This window comes from Suricata suricatta, chromosome 2 (genome assembly GCF_006229205.1).
Source record: "Suricata suricatta isolate VVHF042 chromosome 2, meerkat_22Aug2017_6uvM2_HiC, whole genome shotgun sequence".
Lineage (NCBI taxonomy): Eukaryota > Metazoa > Chordata > Mammalia > Carnivora > Herpestidae > Suricata > Suricata suricatta.
The window spans coordinates 182,420,845-182,436,532 of record NC_043701.1 but is presented as its reverse complement, the minus strand read 5'-3'; the positions used below and the strand labels follow the sequence as shown (position 1 = coordinate 182,436,532).

The following is a 15,688-nucleotide window of genomic DNA, read 5'->3' as shown; positions in this document are numbered from 1 at the left end:
CTGCGAAACGTAAAACCGACAAAGGGTCAGTATCAAGAATAGGTAAAGAATTCTTATCAGTCAACACAAAAAGAGCCAACAACTCACTAGCAAAATTGGAGAAAGGCATGGCCAGGCATCTCGCACAGAGGATATAAATATATGAAGTGAGGCTTGACCTCCTAAGAATCGGAGAGATGCCAATCAAAGCTACACAGGGATGAGATGTATTAATTAATCAACAAGAATGAGGGTGCCTGACGGTACTAGGGACATCGATGTGCCATCTCCGTCAGACCCTGCCACTGTCCACCTTGGAAAACAGGACGACTCGGCCAAGCAATTAGGAAGTGTCTTGTAAATTCAAACTGTCGCACACTCTCCAACGTAGCTGCCAACACAGAGCCGCTTAAGATTTTCTCTCTGCCTCTCTCTCTGCCCCTCCCCAGCTCGTGCATACACACTCCAGCTTTCCCTCAAAATCAATAACTAAACTTTAAAAAATACTGCTGAATTCTACCCTTTAAAAAGATGAATTGAGGGGCGCCTGGGTGGCTCAGTCGGTTAAGCCTCCCGACTTCGGCTCAGGTCAGATCTCACGTTCGTGGGTTCGAGCCCCGCGTCGGGCTCTGTGCTGACAGCTAGCTCAGAGCCTGGAGCCTGCTTCCAGTTCTGTGTCTCCTTCTCTCTCTGCCCCTCCCCCTCTCATGCTCTGTCTCTGTCTGTATCAAAAATAAATAAAACATTAAAAAAAAATTAAAAAGATGAATTGAATGGTATATGAATATGTCAACATGATGTTTCCAAAAACAGCAAAGTAAACACAGAGTCAGGGCAGTGGTTACATCTTGGGAGGGGACCCGGATGGACGCACATTACTGGTAAAAGTTTGGCTTTTCAGTAGAATAGCGGGTTCACGAGTGTTTACTATGGTGTTCAGTAAACGACACATAAAGGCCCTGGATGGGTCTCTGGGGAAAGGGAAACACTGGACGCATTTGGCCCCCCTAGGACGACATCCGTAAGGTACACATATCAGTGCCTACATCCCTACGTCTTGAAGAAAGTGAATAAATGCCGTGTGGTTCAACAGGCTTTGATCAAATCTGCACTGTGGACAGTACAGCACGGAGGATTTCAGGGTAGGTTAAATGAAATGTTGGCTAAGAGCAAGAGGCAATGGGGGTCACGCTGGAGCAAAGGGACCCAGTGGGGGTCACAGAGTGCAAAGGGAGCCTCTTTCGTTTCCAGCCTGGCTCCCTCCCCGTCCTTGTGGCCTTAGTAGCTGACAGCGGCCACGGCAGGGGACCTTTGGGTGGCATAGGCCGCCAGGGGCGTCCCTGACCTGCTCTCTCTCCTGGACCTCCGTCAGCATCACGATGGTGTGACACTTCCACTCCCAGATCATCCGCCAGAAGTCCTCCACCGTGTGTGCCAGGGGCCCCTGCGTGGCGATGAAATGGTCCTTCTGTCGGTAGCCCTTCAAAGGGGAACAGAGATTAAAGTCTGACTTCCTTTCCTCCTGGCTCCAGTGTGGACAGGGGCGGCGGGGGCGGGTAGGAGAGACCAGGCCAGGGAGAATGTTCTCCGGCTTCCAGGACGGGGCCGAGCCCCAGCAAACCCACATGCACATGGCGGTGGCTCAAGACGGCCGCTCTCGGGGCACCGGGGTGGCTCAGTCGGCTAAGCCTCCGACTTCGGCTCAGGTCATGATCTCACGTTCGTGGGTTTGAGCCCCGCATCGGGCCCTGTGCTGACAGCTCAGAGCCTGGAGCCTGCTTCCGATTCCGTGTCTCCCTCCCTCTCTCTCTGCCCCTCCCCCGCTCATGCTCTGTCTCTCTGTCTCAAAAATAAATAAAAACATTAAAAAAAAAAAAGACGACCGTGCTCTCTGCGATCTGGTCACCTCGCCTGCGGCCCCTGGGGCCGCCCTGAGGGGGTGTCCTGAGCCAGCTGGCCCGGGCCACCTGAGGGAGCACCGGTGGCTCTGTTCTTCTGTGTTTCTGTGTTTCAGCTCAGTTAGCATCATGGTGGTGGACGGGGGCGGACTTAGAGGAAGTGGGTTCAAATCCAGTTCCTCCACGTGGCCCAAGTGACCTTCGGCCACGTTTTCTCATCCGCAAATGACTGTTCTAATGCAGACGAGGCCGCAGTGACCTTCCCCATTCGTTTCTCAGCTCAGCGCGCCCCGCGAGGACACAGCCGGTGACCGGGAGCCCGGGGTGCACAGTCGCATTGTCCGTGCGGAACGTACACAGGGAACAGAAACTGCAGGACAGACGGCCGCGCGGGCGCCCATGTGACCCTGGTGCGCGTTAGATACAAAGGAAACAAGGTTGTGCCTCAACAGCGGGACGAAAGCCAGCGAATCCCTTAGCAGTGCGCCTACTGCCTCTGTTTCCAAAGTTCATTATTCATTTTGATTTAAGCAAGAAATTCTGCTAGCGAAATGGTCTGGATTTCAGGACTCCTCCCTGATGGTGGAAATGAGTTAATTAGGAGTCTGTGCGATCACAGACGCAGGACGCAGGCATCGGTGCAAACCGCAGCCCGGGCCGCTCTACTTACGTCAATAAAGGAGGCGTTGATGTAGTCTGTGTATTCTTGACCCCTTTTCATGGAGAGGATCACCCGATTGAAGTCATCTGCAAAGCAATACGATGGCTCAGTCACGGTACAAACTCGCCCCGACCTCGCAAAGCCCAATCTGCTGTGACCAGCTTCCGAAACACAAAACTCGTTAATACAGTCGCGAAGGCAAGTCCCTGGAAGGTTTACTTTATAAAATAGGTTAATTGAATTGGCCCGGAAAGTCGTGTTTTGGTAGCAAAGTTCCTAAAATATTTCACTTGTCATTTTCATGTGCCATGAATTGACATAATTCATACCAAAACAGGATCATTAAAAATATTAAATCTCAGGAGGCAAAGCAGTGTGGCCCAGAAGGCGACCTGGAGACGTGGCTGCAGCCCCACAGAGGCCAGGGTCTGAGGCCGAGGCAGGCTTACCCAGAATTCATGCACTTTTTTAAAAAAATCTTCTTCTGTTTATTTATTTTTGAGAGAGAAGAAGGGTAGGGGAGGGGCAGAGAGAGAGGGAGACACAGACTCTGAAGCAGGCTCCAGGCTCTGAGCCGTCAGCACAGAACCTGATGCGGGGCTCGAACCCATGGACCGTGAGATCATGACCTGAGCTGAAGTCGAATGCTTAACCGACTGAGCCACCAGGCGCCCCAGGCTTTACCCACTTCTGGGCTCAGCAGCCACTGAGACAAGTCAGGAGCCCCGAGTCTCCATTTGCAACAAGGTGCTCTCTCTTCAAGGAGCACCCTCTTCCTTCCTTTCCTGTGGCCCCTCTGACTCCCGTGGAGTCCGTTTCCTTCCCTGCACTCAACAACCACGGGCACCGCCTCCTCTTGCTCCCCCTTATGTGGGACCTCAGGGTAGGCCAGGGGGCCCCAACTCCACTCGTGCTCATGCCTCCCCTCCCCATGGCCTTTCAGGTCCTCCTGACCCGGAGTGGGACCCTCTCCTCCATGTACAGGTTTGGGGGGCAACTAGGAATCAGCGGGCCCCAGAGTCATGACCAAAGCAAGTCTCTCCACTTCTAGGAAGTCCTCCCTCTGTCTCGCCCCACCATACTTCCCGCCAGACACACAGGACCGTCTGGGTCACTCACTGCTTTGCAGGTGGCTGTTCTCTTACTGACACTCGACATGGTCCCCAGGAGCCCCTAACCCCAGGCCCAGGGGCTCTCCTGCCTGGGACCCTGGCTTACAGAGGTGGGCAGTCAAAGCGTTCTCCCAGCTTGCTGGCCTCAATCCCATCCTGCCTCAGGGGGGTTAAATCCCACGGGGTGGCCCCAGCCTGGCCTTACATGGAATGATCTGGATGACTCTGGCCTTCTTCATGTTGGCCGGCAGGTTGCCCGTCCTCATGTTCTCCTTCATGATCCGGACATTTGTCAGTTTCTGCAGTCATTGAGGACACACACACATGTTCCCAATCCTGACTCCCCGAGTGACTCCCTCAACCCCGTCACCACACCCCATCAGGGGCACCTGCTGAACGGCCACAAATACCCGTCTCCAACCCCATATGCTTCCCGAATGGTGGGAAATAACGTGCGCATGACGCACCGCCCCCCCACGTGGCTTCCTGCTGGGCTCTGAAAGCCCCCAGCATCCTTCCAAGTCACGTTGGGAGAGCCACCCGGCCTCTGCCGGGCTCAGTCAAGAGAGGAGGCGGCTGTCTTCACACGCACCCTGAACTCCTCTTCCAGCCCGATCTTGTCGAAGTGGCTGGCGGTGCTGTGCAGCGTCTGCAGGTGCTTTTCCAGGGAGGACACGTCCAGCTCGGTGTCTCCGTAGAGGTAGTGCTCCAGTAAAGCTTGGTAAATAAACGTGTACTGCATCTGCGGCGAGACCCAGAGCGCCGCGCGCCTGAGCGCCCGCAGCCCCTGAGCGCCCGCAACCGGGGCCGCGCAGAGCTCAGCGGCCACCACGGGCCCTTCTCTTCCCCAGGGGAGGGAGGAGCGGGGGCTACAGTCAGATTCATGGCCGTCGATAACGACCGTTTTTGGCCTGGAGGAAGGATCACATGCGAGTTGGCACTGCCCAGCATACTCTCCCTGCCGGGTGCCACCTGGGGGACGGTCACGCAGTCTGGGAGCGGCAGAGGGGTCCCACCAGGGCGAGGGGCTGGGCCGGGGGAAGGCTGCTCACATCGGTCTGAACCATCTGAGGACGCTGGTTTCGGATCCGCGACACGAAGTCGAAGACGTCGACCTTGTGCTCGGCGTGCATCATGTCCATCATGGCGTCGATCACTATGAAGGTGCCGGTCCGGCCCACGCCGGCGCTGTGGGGGGACAGGAGAGGGGCGGAGTCATGAGCCACGGGCCCCGCCCCCACCGCCCAGCCGACCTGCGCCCCGCCCCCCGCGGGGGGGGTGGAGGAGGGGCCGCCCTGACCAGGAGACATCCCAGCGCTTAGGGGAGCCCTTCCTCCTTCAGTGAAGAGCAAATCTATGGGGAGGCCACCAGAGGGCACCACAATCTTAAACAATCTTAGTAAAACTATCTCAAAGTTGTTCCTGTAACAACTACGGACACTGTTGAAAGGGACACCAAAATAAATCTGTTGTAGTAGTCTCGTGTGAGGTTGTGCAGGTAACTGTCCATGTGAGGTTGTGCGGGTAACTGTCCATGTGAGGTTGTGTGGATAACTGTTCATGTGAGGTTGTGCGGGTAACTGTCCATGTGAGGTTGTGTGGATAACTGTTCATGTGAGGTTGTGCGGGTAACTGAGTGAGGTTGTGCGGGTAACCGTCTGTGTGAGGTTGTGCGGGTAACTGTGTGAGGTTGTGCGGGTAACTGTTTGTGTGAGGTTGTGCAGATAACTGTCGTGCGAGGTTGTGCGGGTACCTGTCCGAGTGAGGTTGTGCGGGTAACCGTCTGTGTGAGGTTGTGCAGATGACTGTCCCTGCGAGGTTGTGCGGGTACCTGTTCCTGTGAACTTGTGCAGGAAACTGTCTTCTGTTACCAAATGCTGTCATCTTGTCATGCGTGTAAGTGGATAAAAACAATTCTTTTTACACTTATCTTTGAAAGACAGAGACAGAGCACAAGTGGTGGAAGGGCAGAGAGAGAGGGAGACACAGAATCGGAAACAGGCTCCAGGCTCTGAGCCGTCAGCATAGAGCCCAAGGCAGGGCTCGAACCCACAAACCCAAGATCATGACCTGAGCCAAAGTTGGATGCTTAACCGACTGAGCCACCCAGGCGCCCCAAGTGGAATTTTTTAAACGTCACCCTTGAAAAGTCTTTTCCACATTCTTTATAAAAAACGAGGCTCCCAGACTATGTCTGCTGCCTCTTGAGGCAAGGTCAGCTCTAATGGGGGCGGAGGGCACTGTCCCTCTCTGGCGTCCTGGCCTTCATCTCGCGGCTGGCCGAAGCTGGCTGGCCCTCTGGGGTCACAGTTGGGCAGTCGTCTCTCCAGGACGCTGCCCCCCTGGGCTCCTGGGTTGGGGTTCCATCCGTCCCGACACACTCCCCACAGTGCGCCCAGATCCCCGTCCTGCCCTCCCGCAGCTGCGGTCCTAGGGAGATCTCCCCCAGACAGTGGGGCCGCGCGTGTGGGCTCCCTGGCACCCAGGACTCCGTGGCACCCAGCTGTGCTCAGCCAACACCTGCTGAAGGGGGGACCCCCTGGTGACCCAGCTCGTCTGTGCAGCAGGAACGGGCTGTCCCGCTTTAAAAAGAGAAAAGAAAGAAAGTAATCTCTGTAACAAAAAGGCTCAGGACTCAATGAGTAAGTCCCCCACTTTCCCCTTTGGGGGATGGGAGATACCGCACTCCAGTTAGTCTCCAAAACAGGGCGACGACAGCGGTAAAGACCCTCCCCCTGGGCAGATGCCCTCATCTCAGCGGGGAGAACAGGTGAACCACGAGAGGTCCTCCAGGGAGTCTTGGTTCTTTATCAGATACAAAGTCAGATTCCCCAGCATCCCTCAGCTCCCAAGGGCCAGGCCCAGGCGTCTGTCCTGGCCAGGATGGCAGGGGTCTCCCCACTGACCCCCAAAGTGTCTTCAGGTTCTAACTGAGCACCCACCGGGAGGATGGGGAGTCCGGCCTCACCACTGTGCCTGTGTCTTCAGAAGCAGAAAGGGCCAAGCCAGTCAACCAACCCAAAGTGGGCGGCCTTTTCTCATACATGACTTTCTGTACCCGCAGCCACACTGGGCAGGTGGAAGCCCGAGAGGGGGTAACTTGTGCCCTGCGTCTACGCTCTAAGAGTCCCAGAGGAGGAGAAAGCGCAGCGTGGACACAGCCGCGGGACACGGAGGGGTGCAAAGGCAGAGGCACATGTTCCGGACAAAGTGATCACTTCCGGAAGCTGCTTTTCCACAACCCAAGGAATCGTTGCAGTGGTGCCGGCTCATGCGGGTGCTGTCCTTGGTGCTGTGCCAAGCCCACCCTCTGAGGGGAGTCCCAGGCCCCTACAGGACCGCCCTCCCACCGCAGACCAGATCACGCCCTGCCCTGGATGGCTGCTCCGGGCCGCTAGTGGCTGTGGCTCGGCCACGGCCCCCGGCCCCTCGGAGCCTCGTGCCCTCATGGAGAAAGACTTGGCGTGGTGGGGGTGGGGGGGCTCTCCACAGAAGCATGGTTTGCATCCCTGTCCTCAGAGGGCCCTGGGGGTGTGCGGGCAGTGGAGGGCAGGCTGAGTGCACCTGCACAGAGCCCCACTGGCACCATCGGCTGACCGCTGGCTTTTGTCAGTTTTAGGAATTGGGGATCCCCCTCAGATGCTGTTGGGGAAGGGGCCCTGAGGGGGCCTCCGAGGGGGCAGGGGGTGCTTTCACTTGGCCCCTGCATGCCCTTCTGCCCCCCTCGATCCACCCCGCCCACGAGGGTGAGTCCTCGGCCGGCCGGCCGACATACCTGCAGTGGACCACTATGGGCCCAGCGTGGGCGGGGTTGAGGGCCTTCACTTTCTTCAGGAACTTCAGCATCCCGATGGGGGTGAAAGGCACTCCAAAGTCGGGCCAGCTGGTGAAGTGCAACTGGGAGACGAGCCGGGGGGCCTTGCAGCCGTCGGGGAGCTGCTGCGGGGGAGGGGACACATGAGCTTGGGACCGCTCCCCCAGCATTGTGTCCTGAGGATGCTCGACGCCCCCACCCCCGCCACCCAGGCCCCGGCAGCCGTGGGTCCACCAGCGGCACCATGGCGGTGTGCGGGACCAGCACAGCGGGACCCCCGGCACCCAGCCCAGGTCCCCAGCAGCCAGACGTATCCCGAAGCCGCCCCTGGAGCTCTTGGACCCCACGGGTAAGTCAGCGGCCTCATCCCGGGCTGCCTGCATAATTACCAGCAGCACACACTTTTCCTCCCCGGAGGCTCAAGACTGAGGGAAGAGATGATGTGGCCGGTCTGCAGGTGACCTCGCCCCACCGGCCCTGATCAAGGCCTCCAGCTCCCCCCTCCACCCGAGACCCACGCCTGTGGCTTTCTGTCCGGATCGTTGAAGGCTGGATAGTGTATGTCAATGTGCGTGAGTGTGAATGTGAATGTGTGTGTGTGTGTGTGAGCATGTCTGGGAGGGACAGCGAGCAGGGGAGAGCACAAACCATCCGGCGCATCATCTTCCCTTCTTTGCTGTGGCTTCTAGAAACCTTAGAGTCATATTCTTCCATCTAATTACGCCAGCCCCTCCACCTTTGATTCCTGATAGCATGACCTTCTGGTTTTCCTATATATATATATATGTATACATATGCCTCTTCAAATCTCTGTTTCATCTGCTTTGTACACAGTCAGCTGTGCTTTGCATTTTTCTAGGCGGGGCGGGGTGGGGACGAGTAGGAAATAAGTATGAAAACTACAGAGCAGAGGAAAGATAAACTCTTGAGACTGTTAAAAAGAAACTCATTTTGTCACTTCAGCGTGTGAAATGACATCAGGCCACTGCGTGGGGACCCCCAAGCCCTGAGCGCCCACCCAAGGGCCCTGCCTTCCTCCACCCAGAACAGTGACTGGGCCAGGAGCCCCGAGTCCTCAGCCCACTGAGCCCCAGCCCGCCGCCCCCCACCTCCTCCTGACTCAGCACCACCCCCCCGCCCCCGCCCGAGCTGCTCCCACACGGGGGGAGGGTGCGGTGGGGGCGAAGCTCTTCGTGCTAAAATAAAACCACCCCGATGTGTATTTACTCTCGACCCTGCTCTCCTGAAGGGCTGCCTTTCCAGAAAGTCGTGACCCAGCGTGCGTACCGACTGGATGCAGAACTTTCGGATGGTGTAGTCCACCAGGACCACGCAGTCCTCCACGCACACGCGGATGTTTCCGTAGGTCCAGCATCCCTGGTCCGGCCAGTACTGGTGACACTTCTCCTGCGGGGGCAGGTGAAGAGAAAGAAATAGGTCTGGGGTGCCCGGGCGGCTCAGTCGGCTGAGCGTCGGACCCCTGGCTCCGGCTCAGGTCGGGTCACGGTTTGTGGAGAGGAGCCCTGCGTCGTCCTCTGTGCTGACAGCGAGGAGCCTGCTTGGGACTCTCTCCCTCTCTCTCTCTCTCTCTCTCTCTCTCTCTCTGCCCCTCCCCTGCTCGTGCACGTGTGCGTGCTCTGTCTCTCTCAAAATAAATAAATAAGCTTTAGAAAACAATCAATAGGTCTCAGCGCCCTCACAGCCCACACACCAGGTTGCGCCAGAGTACCCAGGGCTGGGAAAGAGCACGGGAACGTGGGGAAGTGGGGAGACAGAGGCCACACAGGTGGCCCTCCATCGGGCCCTGTCTGATTTCGCCCCCAGCAGAGGCTGGGCAGGCCCGGGAGCGGCGTGTCCCCCTACACGTCCCCCTGGACTCAGCAGGGTGTTCCTTCCTGCCGGGCTCCCTGAGGACTAGGCTGGCCAGTGCGCTGCGGAAGGGGGTCTGCGTGCCCGTCCCCACTCCCTCCAGCTGGGACGAGGCCTATGCGGGATCCGCTGCGCAGAGCCTCATCTCTTCACCTTCCCTCCCTCGGAGCCACAAGCGGCTCCCACTGCAGGGAGTGCACACGCGGCCTAACGGGAGACAGCCTTCCACAAACAGGGGCGCAGGGGTGCGTGAGGAGCCACCTACAGGGGCCAAGATGCACTCAATGTGCCACTGAGTCTCTGGTAGTCAACAAGCCTTCTAAACATCAGGCAGTTGGGGCGCCTGGGTGGCTCAGTTGGTGAAGCACCCGACTTCAGCTTAGGTCATGATCTCACCATTCTTGAGTTCAAGCCCTGAGTTGGGCTCTGTGCTGACAGCTCAGAGCTGGAGGCTGCTTCAGATCTTGTGTCTCCCTCTCTCTCTGCCCCTCCCCCTCTCTCTTGCTTAAAAATACATAAATGTAAAAAAATTGAAATAAACATCAGACCAGGTTATTGTGGAAGCTGCCTGTGAAGTGGGCACGGAAAATGGCAGCTTGGCATTTCCCAGAGCCCAGCATCTGTATTCGGACGCCTTGGGACAGCCTCCCCTCCCTATCCCGGCATCCCTGAAGCACCTTGAGGAGAAGCAATTACCCAAAGGTGCTAATCTGGGCCAGTCCTGGCTTCCTGGGGACCCGCCAGGACCCCCTGAGATGCTCCCCTTGAAAGGCGCTGGCCCGGGGACGAGGGCAGGGTCCGGGCCCCCACAGGGCTGTGCATGCGGGCACTTCCCTGCCCCCACCCCGCCTTCTGGTCTCACCCACAGGCCGAGGGCCCCTCCCTCTGGTCAGATCACAAGATGTCAGAGCAGCTGCATTTCACAATGCTTGGCCAGGATGTTGAAGGCAGGGAGACCACGAGAGGAGGGCAAGTAATTAAGAAAAGGGAACTCTACTGAGAAGTGATCTCATCTGAAATGGTGAAAATCAAGATAGAGAAGCAGCCGGCTGAGTCACAGAAATGGAAAAATCCAGTAGGAGGCTTCAGAGAAAGATCAGAGAGAAAACGTCCAGTAACCGGCAGGGACGTTCTCCGAGTCTCCTCCCTGGGCTGTCTGTAAACAAGCCCTCCCCAACGCCGTGGGTCCCAGGGCACCCTGGGCTCCGGGTGAAGCGTCCCCCTCCCGTCATCTTTGTGGGCCGGGTCCTGCCAAGGTCTCTGCTGAGCACTTGGGAGGGGTCAGTGTTCCTTCCCGGACCCCTGTCTCCTTCACTCTTTCCAGCCACAGGCCAGGATTCACCCTGAGAAGGGTGACCCTCTCCAGGCCTGGCTCCACCGCCCTGGAAACAAAACACAAATGCCATCCTACTCAACCGGAAACCGTGACTGGAGGCTTTTTCCTGTGCCTTTTGGCTGGCACAGAACACAAGGGGGCTGGGGGAGGGGAGGGCTCTGCCTGCCGCCTGCCGGCCAGGGTCCACCTGGGTTCTCAGCAGAGCTCCCCCAGGGCCGGCTCCTTCCTCTCCAGGAACAGCCCTTCCCCTTCCCCTTCCCCCAGCCCGAGCCCGAGCCCAGCTGCCAGGGCATGCCTGGGGCCTGGCTGGCGGGACCCCTGCCAGTGCGTGGGGCCAGGGCCAGGGTGGAGACCAGGACCCGCGGGCCCCGGCAGGGACCAGAAGGACAGACGTCTCCCACCTCAAGGAGCCTTCCTCTCCCCTGCCAGCCAGCACTTTGGATGGAACATGCTAGAATAGTGTGCCCGTCTGGCAAGTCTCCTAGCCTGCAATTCTTTCACACCAGTGAGCAAGCTGACTTTTGAGCCCGCAGCCCAGTGCCCTGACCCACTGCCAGCGGTCCGGGGCGCTCGAGGTGCTGGCAAGGCAGAGGCACCCTGCCCGGGGGCCTCTCTCGGGCTGGATTGGGTCAAATTCCCTCCAGCCTTTCTGATATGGGGCCACTCCTGCCCCTGCCCTGACCCACACCCAAGGGGCGCTGCTCCCCCTTCCGGGGTCCCCCTCCTTCCTGCTCTAGAAACCACCAGGCCACCTTGCTCTGCCTTATGCCAGAGAGGTCTGTGCCCCTTAGGTAAAAAGTGAATGGCTGGAAGGCACACATGCCCCACCCCCTCCCGGTGCCCCGCCCCCTCCCGGTGCCCCGCCGCAGGCCCTGCACACCCCGCCCACCCAGTGCCCCGCCCCCTCCCAGTGTCCCTGCTCCAGGCCCTGCACAGCCTGCCCCCACCCAGTGCCCCGCCTCCTTCCAGAGCCCCAGCCTCAGGCCCAGGCCCTAAGTCCTTGCCTGCCCCCCATGGGCCCGTTTCTCTGCGTTATTTTTTATGTCACCTCCAGACACAGTTTCTGTTCAAGCGCTCTCTGTTTGGCGCCTGCTCCTCCCAGTGGCACGTTTACCCCAGAAGGCAGGGTTTGTGTGCAGGCCCAGGGCACGCTCCCTGCTGGGGGGTGGAGGGGGCCCTGTCACAGCACCGGTCAGAGGAGGGTCTGTCACCTTTAGGACGTGAACCCACTCTACCTTCTTTATGGAGGCTTCAGGTTCTCCTCATGACCCTGCATTACGTTTTAAATTAGAAATAGCTAATTAAAGGGGCGCCTGGGGGGCTCACTTGGTTAAGCCTCTGACTTCGGCTCAGGTCATGATCTCACTGTTTTTGAGTTCGAGCCCCGAGTCAGGCGCTGTGCTGACAGCTCAGAGCCTGGACCCTGTTTCAGATTCTGTGTCTCCCTCTCTCTCTGCTCCTCCCTTGCTCACACTGCCTCTCTCTCTCTTTTTCTCTCTCTCTCTCAAAAAAAAACGTTAAAAAAATTTAAAAAAGAAATAGCTAACTAAATACACGGGGATGACGAATACAGTTCTCTAGTGTGGATGATAAGCAGGAGATCCAGGTTTATTAGCAGTCCAGGGCCGCTGCAGTATATGCTCAACACACTTGGCCGCTGGGTGCTGAGGTCCACCCTCCCAGCACCTGTGGGAGCAGCCGGGCTGGGGAAGGGGGGCTCTCTGCTGAAGGACTAACTGTCATGTTTGTGTATCTCCACCTAGAGCGGTGAGATGCTTGAACACAGAATATTTATTTCACAATAAAAATGCTGTGAGGCCCTAGTGGGTTTTCTCTTCTGCGGCGATAAGCTGCGGCGATAAGAAGGGAGAGGAATAGGAAAAGGATGTGGTGAGCTCGCCCCCAGCGGAGCCCCGAGCTTGAAGAGTAGAGTCTGTGAATCAGAGGGCGGGACTCACCTCCTTCCTTTCCTTCAGGTTTGTCAACATGACAATGGTTGCAGACTTCTGCTCCCAGACCATTCTCCAGAAGTCATTGACGGTCTCCTGTTTGGGGCCTGTAAGCAGAGGAGATCCCAAAGTCAGACCCGAAGAGGGTCCGGGTGGGTGGCCCCCGCACCCTGGCCTTGGGGCCCTGGGACCGCTCCTCAGAGGCACAAAAGGGTGGGCTGGCCCATCTGGGGGGGTTGCGGCCTCCCCGCCAGCACCTACCACCCACACCCCTGCACACCCCCTGGGGCTGGGATGACCCCATTCACAGGCACTCAAGGGTCCTCAGATGAGGCTTGGGTCTGAGCAGGGGCGGCCCCTCAGGGGACCCCTCAAAGCTTCAGCATAGCAGCTCCCCCTCCGGAACTGCACGAGGGTCTGTGTGTGTCAGATGGACAGACACAGACACAGACACAGACAGACTGCAGACTGACTGATCACCCTCCTCATCTAACCCCCTCCCTTCATCTCCCAGCTGCCCTTGCAGCTGGTGAGGAGTCAGGGCCGTCCAGGGGGATGTGGGCTAACGTTCCCGGGGAGCAGTCTGAACCAGAGATAAAGCCTCCAGAAGAAAGTCCTCTGCCCTTTGCCCTCCTTCCTGCCTGAATACAGACACAGTGCCTGGAGATGCAGCAGCCATTTTGTGACCCTGAGGAAGACAGGGACACGGCTGGGGGGAGGGGGAGGGTGGAGCCGCCGCCTCAGCCCCAGGCTGTCCCCCTGCTCACAGGAGAGAGAGGCCGTCTGTTTGTGTCAGCTCCTGTCTGTCAGGTTCTCCTCTGAGTGTGATGCCCATGTTTCCCTATTTCTCAGGGAATGCACATTTTTAATAAGCTCCCAAGTGACTGTGACGTGCACTGAAGCTGGGACCTGCTGTCCGGAAGATGCGTGCCTGCGAGCAGGAAGCCCGGAAAGCCGGTGGTGGCTCCACGTCCCCGCCCCAGTGGCACCGCACTGGGGCCTGGGACCACCTCTGGGCTGACGGAAGGGATGTCACACTGGACCCCGGGCCAGGTGGCTTGTGTGCACGCTGAAGGCTGGGCTTCCATAGCTAGAGCGCTTGGGGGTTCCAGCCCTGATTTGATAAACGACTCCGTCCCCTCCCCACTTTCCTGGAACCTCCCCCCGCAACTCGGCTGAGGTTCAGGGCTTCTGCCGCTGGCATGATCACCACTGACCTACTGGGAGCCCATCTTTGAGCCATTCAGGTGCGGAAACAGGCATGTGTCTGTGTGTCTGTCGCACATATGCTTTGTGTGGATCCGCATCTAATACGCTGGCTACACCTACACTTAGAAATGAGGACACCCCCTCTGGCCGCCCGACCACGGAGGGGACCTAGACTCTCAGGGGCTCCAGCTCGTCAGTTCTTTGGAAGCTCTGCTTGTGCGAGGAGCTTCATCGTGTCCTGGGGCGGAGCTCTGCAAATGAAGGTGCGGAATGACCTGCGGAGGCTTTTGCTGAGAGAGAGGCGAACACGGCATTTCTGAGCAGCTCCCAGGACACGCTGACGACGCTCGGGGTCAGTGGAGCGCCAGCCTTGGATCGCAAGGCGCTGTGAGCCTGGGGACACCCCCGCATGGCCGTGCATGGGGCAGCTGGGCAGACTGCAGCCAGGCGGCGCAGACGCGGCAGGACAGACACACAAGGAGCCCAGAGGAAGCCTGGGGGTTCCTGGTGTCAGAGAAGGGAAAGGTGGCGGCCCCGTCATTTACCAAAATCCTGCTCAGAAGGGATGAGTAGGATGCTTACCTTGAGCTGCTATGAACTTATTCTTCTCTTTGTAACCCTAGAAAAACAAAACCAGATCTGTAATTCTTCATAATGTGCTTTTTTTTTAAATTTTTTTTAATGTTTTATTTATTTTTGATACAGAGAGAGACAGAGCATGAGAGGGGGAGGCGCAGAGAGAGAAGGAGACACAGAACTGGAAGCAGGCTCCAGGCTCTGAGCTAGCTGTCAGCACAGAGCCTGACGCGGGGCTCGAACCCACGAATGTGAGATCTGACCTGAGCCGAAGTCGGAGGCCTAACCAACTGAGCCACCCAGGCGCCCCCATAATGTGCTTTTTTAAAAAAATTTTTTAACACGTATTTATTTTTGAGAGACTGAGAGACAGAGAGACAGGCCACGAGCAGGGGAGGTGCAGAGAGAGAGGGAGACACAGAATTTGGAGCAGCTCCAGGCTCCGAGCTGTCAGCACAGAGCCCGACGTGGGGTTCGAACCCGTGAACTGTGAGATCATGACCTGAGCCCAGGTCGGCCACTTAGCCGACTGAGCCACCCCAGCACCCCATAATGTTCTTTGCTGAAGGATTTCATTGTTGTAGTTTGAATGTAACACATATTGATCACAAGACACAAAACACAAAGATAAGAAAACTCACTGGTCATTTCAGAACTAGCGCTACTTTTGTTGGTCCTGCCGCCGACTTTTTCCTGGGAGCACCTTCCCAGGCGCCCGCACACACAGACACACGGTTAGATACTTTTAACTGGTTAGTAGGTACTAATTCCCTATGTTGTGTTTTTATGATAATTTTATAATTTATATTAAATGATATTTTAAAGTTCAATTAAATTTTTTTTAATGTTTGTGTAGTTTTGTGAGAGACAGACAGACAGACAGATTGTCAACTGGGGAGGGGCAGAGAGAGAGGGAGACACAGCATCTGAAGCAGGCTCCAGGCTGTGAGCTGTCAGCACAGAGCCCCATGCAGGGCTCGAACCCATGAACCATGAGATCAGGACCTGAGCCCCCAGCCGCCCCGATTAAAGTGAATTCTCAATCCGTCGCATATGGTTTTACCACAGTTTGTGTGACGGAACCCTCCTGCTCGATTGGGTCAGTAGTGGAAACAGTGCTATAGTGAACATCTGTTGTGCTCATCTGTTTCTTGAAATCGAGTCCCCGGACAGGGGCTAACCCGCAAGGCCTGGGTGGCTCTGTGCTCTCTGCGCTGTGGCCAACCTGCCCAGGACGGCTGTGACCATTGACATTCCTGGGCCCAGAGAGGACAGTCACGCTTCA

General features: G+C 57.4%; 1 protein-coding gene across 5 annotated transcripts in view; it reads right to left on the bottom strand.

Moving 5' to 3' along the window:
* Positions 1-725: 725 nt before the first annotated feature.
* The window catches only part of PTPRE (protein tyrosine phosphatase receptor type E), an 87,673-nt gene continuing 72,710 nt past the window's right edge, over positions 726-15,688 (bottom strand). For 2 of the 5 annotated variants that reach the window (XM_029932777.1, XM_029932778.1), the window contains exons 8-16: positions 14,410-14,446; positions 12,628-12,725; positions 8,752-8,871; positions 7,426-7,589; positions 4,703-4,838; positions 4,243-4,392; positions 3,856-3,949; positions 2,548-2,624; positions 727-1,459 (exon numbers count right to left, since the gene is read on the bottom strand). In XM_029932777.1, the coding sequence (XP_029788637.1) occupies positions 1,196-1,459; positions 2,548-2,624; positions 3,856-3,949; positions 4,243-4,392; positions 4,703-4,838; positions 7,426-7,589; positions 8,752-8,871; positions 12,628-12,725; positions 14,410-14,446 (1,140 nt within the window). In that variant the 3' untranslated portion in view covers positions 727-1,195. Of the gene's footprint in view, positions 1,460-2,547; positions 2,625-3,855; positions 3,950-4,242; positions 4,393-4,702; positions 4,839-7,425; positions 7,590-8,751; positions 8,872-12,627; positions 12,726-14,409; positions 14,447-15,688 lie in introns of all 5 variants that reach the window. The other 3 variants (XM_029932779.1, XM_029932780.1, XM_029932781.1) reach the window with 3 other exon arrangements.